This window comes from Carlito syrichta, unplaced genomic scaffold (assembly GCF_000164805.1).
Source record: "Carlito syrichta isolate Samal-C Ts95f unplaced genomic scaffold, Tarsius_syrichta-2.0.1 Scaffold101913, whole genome shotgun sequence".
Lineage (NCBI taxonomy): Eukaryota > Metazoa > Chordata > Mammalia > Primates > Tarsiidae > Carlito > Carlito syrichta.
Window position 1 is genome coordinate 99155 of NW_007046009.1, and position 9460 is coordinate 108614.

Below are 9460 nucleotides of genomic sequence, written 5' to 3' on the forward strand. Positions count from 1 at the left end.
TTCCAGGTAAGGTTACAAAAATAAAATTAGTTACAATGAAACCATTTTCAAATTGCTGTTTTTAAAATAGCCCCCAAAGTTTAAAAAAAGCCATGTAAGGATTGTATAAAGAATAACATGCAAGGATAAATTGAAAAATTAATTTATTATATGAGGAAATATAGCAATGTTTATTGGAGTCAATGACTACAAAGAAACAGTCAACAAAATTTCACATCCACAATACATTGACTGAGAAGTACTGGCACATAAACTCATAACCATAACATTAATGCTCTAAGGTGATTTCCAAGAAAATGCTGTTTTGACAATCAATTTTAATGTATTTTTCCACATTTACAATGTTGAAAATATTAAACCCACATTCAACTAATGCCCTGAATCAGGCATTCAAGTTGTAAATCACGATTATAAAAAATGTTGCTAAGTACTTCATGGAAAACTATACCAAAATGATAAACTCATTTGCCATCAGAAGCATTTTCTCAGATTCAGTGGCTTTTTCCCCTTCAAGTACCATGTGTTTGGGTGCCAGTTTTTGAAAGCAACTGGTGGTAAGAGAAATGGCATCTGCTGAGAAGCCAAGTGTTCACATATCCACTCAAGACATCCATGTGGATGACACTACTTATTTCTTTTCTAACAGTAAAAAAATAATAATAACCTGCTTATGGATTTGAATAAGTATAATAAAAACTCTTTAAATATGCATGGCACTTTAAAAATATTTTCAAAGCATTTTCACATTATTTACTTTGATATTTCCGACAACCTTATGAGGTAGGCTGGACAAGTATATCATCCAAATCTGGTAGGTGAGGAAACTGAGGCATGGAGCAATTAAGTCACTTGTAGGGCTGGACAGGGAGATGCCAGTCCCTATAGTGGGCTGTCTCCAGTAATGGAAAGAGAAAGTTTAAACATGTGTGATGAACTTATTTCAATATATTTTGAGAAACTACTTCAACCCTCATTCAGTCAAATGATAGAATCCAGTTGGAGCAGCTGTCCTAACAAGTTATGGCATGTAATTAATTAGACAAAGTGCTGAGAGTTTTAAAAAATGAAATTATAACTGAGAAACACATTTAAACTCCCAACGCATGAGAAAATTTGCTGGCTTGTTTTATGTTTTTTGGGGTTTTTTTGAGTTGGAGTCTCACTCTGTCACTCAGACTGGAGTGCAGTGGTTTTGGGAATCTGGTTTTGGGAATCAGGTTTTGGGAATCTGACAAACCATCACTGCTAGTTTGGATTGGGGTCACTCAAGATATTTACCCATCTTCTAAATTAAAGTGATTAAAAATGTATTTTGAAAGTTAAGATGTTTTGTAATGGTTTTACAAGGCTGAGAAATACCAATCTCTCCATCCCTGTCTAATTGTGAACATGCCTCATCAGTGCAAGTTGGTGACTGCTTCCACTCCTCACTCCCAAGGTACAACCTGAAGGCATTTCAAGTGGAAAAGAGGCATGATCATCATCAGCCACTGCAAAGCTTCAAGGCAAGAATGTTTTTCTCACAAAAGGGTTTGAAAATATCTGATGTTAATGAACACAACTAACTGATCAAATATAAAGAAACACTTGGAATGACTTAGGAATGGCCTTACTGCTCTCCTAATCATAGAATCCTTTTGTTACTTAGAAAACAGCAAAAAATGCATTAACATCTTAGGTTGATTTTACTCACAGTCACTATATATTTTCAACGGTGTTTTTGTGTATTACAACTGTGTATGCACATATATGATTACATGGAGAGTGCATGGAAGTATGTTGTAAGAAGTAACATTTTGATTATGTACTCGTTATTTATTTTAGGCCTATTAAAAATAGGGTAAGTGGTAGGGGGAAAGATAATCTTGAGTTTTATTTTTATTTCATTAAAAATAGAAAAAAAATGATCTGTTGTCTGGGCATTCCACAAAACTAAACCATAAATATTGATGAACCAAAAACATTTCAAATGAGAAAAAAATATCTCATAATACTAAAATTGAGACTCTACAGTTTAGGAGCTTATTCATGCATTTCTATGGAATTGTATAAAAACATTCAACAACATGGATGCTTTGTGAAAGAATGTATACTGTTTCCTTGACCCTGAATGTAGTAGAAATTAATTACCAAATTGCATTTTCATCTGTGTGTATGAAACTCTCTATAAATTTGACACCAAGAAGAATGGAAAAGGAAAATTATCAGAAGTGCAATGGTCAGATAAATACATCCTATAGACTAACACAGAAAAGTGGATCCCTATTTCATCTGGTAAAATAGAGTCCATAGTTTCCTTTGTAAATTTCTCAGGTGTTACTCTAATCCTCATTCTAAATTGGTGTGATCTTCATGGTCACCTGTTTCCAAGCATTTTAAGATTTGATGGCAGAAATAATGACACTGAATCCAGGCATTTTTCCAAGACAATTGAGAATATGCTACCAAATCCTCTTTTATGAAACAATTAGGGTTGTAGCTTAAAGGAAAAACTATATAGAACATAAAAGGTTATAGGAGGATAAAATTGGAAATCTTTTTCAAATTAACTCACAGTTGTGCCAAATCAAAATGTATACAATGACAAGACAAAAATCTCTTGCTATTTCATCTCTTTCTATAATTAAAAAAAATTTCTAAAGTCAACCTTTAACTAGGAATGGTGGTGAGAAAAAGCCTCTTCCCTTAAATAATGAAAATCAAAATGCCCTATATAACTGAATTGGGAGAGATTTCTGTGGTTCTGTGGGGTTTAAATAAAATTTTTTTTTAAAAGTTAACCACGGTGACTCTTATCTAAAACTTTCCTGGCAGGCAAGGAAGGAAGAGGCAGGAGTAAAGACTAAGTTTTATTCTCTTCTTTCCTAAGAAGGTGAATTCTAGCTAATTCTAATAGAAATTTCCCAGAATCTTAGAGCAGAACTGAAACTTGAAGAGGCTGAAGTTTATCTTTCAGCAGATTCACACCTTCAACCATCTTGAGATGGTAAGAATTCTACTTCTACTTACATAAGCCTCCATCATTTTGATGTTTTAACAACCCTACTGATTCAGAAATTCTTCAACATAACAAAAGATCACAAGTTTCCTAAAATTTCAGGGCTTCCATAGCCAAATTTAGAATTCATTTCATATCCACAGATGCTAAGGAATAAAGTCACCAAATCTAGGTTCCTGAATCAATTAGAGATAGCATGTCAGGGTGGCTATAGTTGGCTATGTACAAAGAGCCCTAATGAGATGAAAATGGAGCATCTGTCTATTCAAAAATCAAGCTCGAACAGCCTTCCTTGTACGTTCTGACAGGAATGATGCTGCTGGTGGCAAAACCCCAGTAATGTCCTCTGATCATTGGGACAGCTCTTGGTTTGTAAAAACTATGTTCAGGGATAATAAATCATCATGCTACCCAAACTAACAGTCAAGAAAACTAGAAAACACATAAGCCTCTCTGTTCATTCTACCTGATGAGTCTAACCAGTCAACTCAGATTTCAGGGGTACCTTGTCACTCAAAAGGCCAGTAATGCCTAGAAGACCATAGCATGGTCACCTGTGAACTGTGAAACCTTAGGCTACCTCTTCTACACTCAGAAGTTTCCATGGCTTCTCGCCATAGTTCCATATACCCAAGAGCACTATAAAGAGGAGCAGCTCTTAAGGAGTTGACAGCTAACCTCCTGTGTTATTCCCTATGCAGGGTTCATTACTTGTACAAAGAACAGGTATCAAACCTAGAAAACAATATGCCTGTGCCCCAGGAGACCTCAGGGCCCATTAAGCAGAGCAGAGCTCTTCAGCATCCAAGAACTGACTGGGCTCAGGTCTTGTTTTACTGCTAGACGGTGTCTCATCTCTACTTCTGGACGACTTTACATCTGTCTTTTCTACTGGCCCATGGGATTTATGCTGCCTGCAGGCCCAGCAGAAACACCTGAGCCACCTCTGAAAGCTTTCAGAAACACTAGAGGAAAAGAGTTTTTTGCAAGGGTGGAAGAACTGATAGAATACAAGCATGAAGAGAATGGCTGTGCAGTACCCAACGAGCAGCTGCAGAATCAACAGAGGTGCACACACATACATATAGATGTCAGTCTTGAAAAGATACCACAGGAGGAGGAGGATGGCATTCTCAATGAATCTCATCATATAATATACAAGTATCTGATACCAATTCTGGGACTTGCTGATGAGGTCAGGGCTGTCGATTTTCAGCTGTACAGCAGACCAGCAGAACATGTTGATACCGGTATAGAGTAAAGTGAGGAAGCATAGTACGATGGTGGTACCCACTCGACTGAGGGCCTTCTCTATGTTCTCAGGGAATGGGGAGCCACTGTACCAGAAGAGGATCCAGGGGTACAAGAAGAAGTTGAAGAAGTTGATGAGTATGATAATCACCACCCAGGTCTTCAGGACGGAGGTAAAGAGAACCAGGACTACAACTCGTGTGGCAATCTCAAAGCTCCTCCAGAGGAAGATACAGACATAGGCCAGAGGCTTCACGTTGACCTCGTACTCATCGTACTTGATTTTGATGGCTAGGATATTGCAGCGCAAGGCTCCATACACAATGGACAACAGGGATATGGTCATGAGGAGGCCTTTGGAGAAAAAAGAGAAAGCACTGTCAATTTCACTTCCACCAGAAATCCTATTGTGGCAGACACTCTGTCAGTCCCCAATCTGCATTCCCTGGAATCCCCTGTTTTATATACACAGGCTGTCAATATTTGCCCACTGTCCCTGGGTACATTTCCCAGAATTGCAGAAGGCTGCTCTGGTTAGGTGCGTGGAAGGCTGAAGTGCCAGGAATTAATACCCCTGGGAGAACCCTTAATATCCCAATTCCAGCCCTGATTAGGAGCTGAAATATAAGTACACTGGCTTACCATCCCTTAGGTAGTGTAAACCGGAGGTATGTGTTCTATACCATTTCCTAGTGTTTCCTCATAGGATTAACTTCTAGTCATTCACAGTGATAGCTGTCTAATAGTTGTCAACATTTATTGGCTGCCTTCCCTTCCCTGTCTTATTTCTCTTCTCCTATGCTCCTTACCCCTTTCTCCCAAAATACATGTACTCAAATTCTTTGCTAAGAGTTTGATTCAGGGTAACTCAATACACCTTCCTGGCATCATCTTCCTAGTCTATCTGAATATGTAGAGTCCTTGACATGGTGTCTTTTGTTTCCTCAATTAACTTCTAAACTTCTGAGAAATAAGACTGACCATGTCCAATATTTTCTTTTTATGCCCCCTTAACATATACCAGTAGTAGATATACAAACAGAAGGCACTCAGTAATAAGTTTCTCAGGATGTTTTTCTCTACCTTCAGGACCTTTTAAGCATATATACTGACTATAAAATGCTCCCTGCTGTTACATTCTTAAATTCTGTAGAGAGCTAAAAAAATGAGACTGAGAATCTGTCTTGGGCAGAAAGGCCTTAGCGTTTCAAGAAGTCTCAATTCTAGCTGTTTATTTCTTAAAATGACTTAAGGCTAACGAGTTATCCAGTTTATAATAGAAGCAGAAGATCGAGCAGACAAGATGTGGCTCATTTAAATGGCTCATGGTATTATGTTCCAGAGCACAACACTGGTGGCCTTGAGTTCTATTACCTATGAAATATGCTGCCAACTCATGAGCACAGACTGTGTGGTCAAAACGGAAATATAATGACAACAAGCTGCCAGTACCTCCACATATTGGCACAAGGAGGGATGAGAGGCAGGACTGTGAGTTAAGAGCTGAGAATCTGGCTCTGGTTTTATCCTGCCTCACCAGTTTCTACTGGGAAAATGGTAACCTCTCTGGATTCTGTTTTCTCACCCAGAAAACTGAGATGATAATACCTTCCATGCCTACTGTTTCTTTTTTTAACTGTCTTGAAATATGCTTCTTTATTTTGATTAACTGTATTTAGCATGGTTTTTATGTTCATAGAAGAATTGAGCAGAAAGTACAGAGATTTCCCATATACTCCCTGGCCCCACACAAGCAGTTTCCCCCATTATCCACATTCCAAACCACAGAGGTATATTTGTCACAATCGATGAACCTACATTGATATATCATTATAACTTAAAGTCCATAGTTAACACTGGGACTCACTCTTGGTGTTGTATACTCTATGAGCTTGGACAAATGTGTAATGACATGCTTCCACCACTATAGCATCAGAGTAGTTTCACTGTCCTAAAAATCCTCTGTGTTCCACCTATTCACCCTTCCCCTCCTCTCCAATCTCTGGCAACCACTGATCTTTTTACTGTCTCCATAGTTTTACCTTTTCCAGAATGTCATATAGTTGGAATCATCTAATATGTAGCCTTTCCAGATTGGCATATTTCACTTAGTAATATACATTAAGTGTCTTCCACCATATTTTCTCATGGCTTGATAGCTCATTTTTTTCTTTTTTTGAGACAGGGTATCACTCTTACTCTGTCATCCAGACTGGAGTACAGTGGCACAATCACGGCTTACTGCAGCCTTGACCTGGGCTCAAGTGATCCTCCCTCCTCCCACCTCTTCCTCTCAAGTAGCTAGGACTACAGCATGTGACACCATGCCTGGCTATTTTTTTTTTTTTTTTTGTAGAGACAAGGTTTCACTATGTTGCCCAGGCTGATCTCGATCTCCTGGGCTCAAGGAATTCTCCCACCTCAGCCTTCCAAAGTGCTAGAATTAAAAGTGTGAGCCACTGTGCCTGGCCTTGATAGCTTATTTGTTTTTAGTGCTAAATAATATTCAATTACCTGGATGTGCTACAGTTTATATATCCATTCACCTATTAAAATACATATTCATTGCTTCCAAGTTTTGACAATTATGAATAAAGATGCTATAAACATCCACGTGCAGGTTTTTGTGCGGACATGTTTTCAATTTCTTTGGGCAAGGGGTGTGATTTGCTGGATCATATGGTAAGAGGATGTTGTTTAGTATTGTAAGAAACCTCTCAGGGCTCATGCCTGTAATCCCAGCACTTTGGGAGACCACGGCGAGAAGACTGCCTGAGCCCAGAGGTTCGAGATCAGCCCGGGCAACCTGGTGAGATCTCATCTCTACAATAAATCACAAAATTAGCTGGGCATGGTGATGCATGCCTGTGGTTCCAGCCACTTGGAAGGCTGAGGCAGAGGGATCACCTGAGCCTAGCAGGTTGCGGCTGCAGTGGCCGTGAGCATGTCACTGCACTCCAGCCTGGGCGACAGAGTGAGACCCTGACTCAAAAAAAAAAAAAAAAAAAAAAAAAGAAAAGGAAAAAAGAAACCTTCCAACTGTCTTCCATAGTAGCTGCACTCATTTGCATTCCCATCAGCTATGAATGAGAGTCCCCGTTGCTTCACATCCCTGCCAGCTTTTGGTACTGCCAGCGTTCTGGATTTTGGCCAATATATTTAAGGTGTATAACATGTTTTGATATACACATATATTATGAAATGATTACTACAGTTAAGTTAACTAATATATCTATCACCATACACAGTTACATTTCTGGGGGTGAGAACACCTAAGATATACTCTGTTAGCATATTTCAAGTATACATACAGTATTATTAACTATAGTCACTATGCTGTACATTCATCCTTTGGTCAACATTTCCTCATTTACCCCACCTCATCCCTGTCCCTGGTAACCACCATTCTATTCTTTGGTTCTATGAATTAGACTTTTTAAAATTACATGTATGTGTGAGACCATATGGTATCTTTCTTTCTGAGTCTGGCTTATTTCATTTGGCATAATATCCTCCAGGTTTATCTACATTGTAGAAAACGGCAGAATTTCCTTGTTTTTTTAAGGTGCATAATGGCATCTCATTATTTTTTTAATTTGCATTTCCCTGACGACAAATAGTGTGGAGAATCTTTTCACATGCTTATTTTCCATCTGGCTATCTTTGGTGAGGTGTCAGTTAGGGTCTTTAACATATTTTGTAAACGGATTGTTTTCTTATTGTTGAGTTTTAAGATTTGTTTGTATAAAGTTAACAGTCCTTTATCAGGTATGTCTTTTGCAAATATTTTCTCTCAGCTTGTGGCTTATTTTTGCAGAGCAGGAATTTTTAATTTTAATGAATTCCAGCTTATCAATTCTTTCATGAATCAAACCTTTGGTGTTGTATTTAAAAAGTAATCACCAAACCCAAGGTCATCTAGAGTTTCTCCTATGTTATCTTCTAAGAGTATTATAGTTTTGCATTTTACATTTAGGTCTGTGATCTATTTTGAGTTAGTTTTCGTGAAAGGTGTAAGGTCTAGAGCCTTTTTTTTTTTTTTTTTAGCATGTGGATGTCTAGTTGTTCCAGTACCAATTGTTAGAAAGATTATCATTTCTAATTTCTCCATTGTATTGCCTTTGCTCCTTTGTCAAAGATCAGTTGATTATTTTTATGTGGGTCTATTTCTGGGCTCTCTATTCTGTTCCATTGATCTATTTATCTATTCTTTTGCCAATACTGCACTATCTGCATTACTGTAGCCTTACTCATGCCTGCTTCTGAAAATGTAATTCCATGTAATGCTATCCATGTAGCATAATTGTCTCTACCTAAATGTATAATTTGAAATGCATTGGAATAAATTTTCTTTTTCTTATTTAAGTTTTGAATCAATGAATAAACATTTATATTGGTGAGCATAAATTCTCTAAGGCCTTGGTATTTATTTGTCTGGAAGAAATAATCATATTCAAAGTCAAATTTCCTCATAGTCTGCTGGCATTGACTTAAACTCTCTCTGTCATTCACTGGAAAGACCAGCTTATATTAAGTAAATTTTAAAAAATAAAACCATCCTTGTCTGAGTACACTGGAAAGTAATTGGACTGAGTTACTTTTCCTGAGAGGTTACCTCAGTAGAGCATTGCAAAGCAGAACATGTTCGTGATTTACTTTTATATGTGTGGTTACAAATTTCCACACTCTAAAATTCCAGTATTGAATCTTTTTCTTTTAGTTCTTATGTTCTCTTTACTATAAGAAAAATACTTTAAATGCAGAAGATGAGCTAAGCATGAATGATTAAAATGTAAATTATCTAGTTATACATACACAGTATTTACATTGTTAGAGTTATTGTATTCTAACTCTGAAATGTTTATTGCTTTTAACAATACAATGACTCAAATAATTTTTTCAAGTATCTATCAGTTTTTCTCTTGTTAGGTCAATTATTTCCAAGTTATAACTTTTTCTCTATCAAGAGAATTAGCAATTACTTCCCAGTTGGTGCCTAGTAGTAATCAACTACAGAAGTCTTCTGAGAATGCAGAAAAATTATCTTGAAATAACTGGCTTCAATCATCGCTTTTACCATTGTGCATTCACTGCAAAAGATCACAGATATAAATGGGGCCAGCTAGAAGCCCGAACTTCACCTGCACACAGCCTACTTATGCAGCAAATCCTCACTTGTACCCTCCAACTGAAAGAATGAAAGAGGGAGGG

General features: G+C 37.5%; 1 protein-coding gene across 1 annotated transcript in view; it reads right to left on the minus strand.

Moving 5' to 3' along the window:
• Positions 1–3776: 3776 nt before the first annotated feature.
• Positions 3777–9460, minus strand: part of XK (X-linked Kx blood group) — a 50561-nt gene continuing 44877 nt past the window's right edge. The window contains exon 3 of the mRNA XM_008064586.1: positions 3777–4603. Coding sequence (XP_008062777.1) covers positions 3777–4603 — 827 coding nt within the window. The remainder of the gene's footprint in view (positions 4604–9460) is intronic.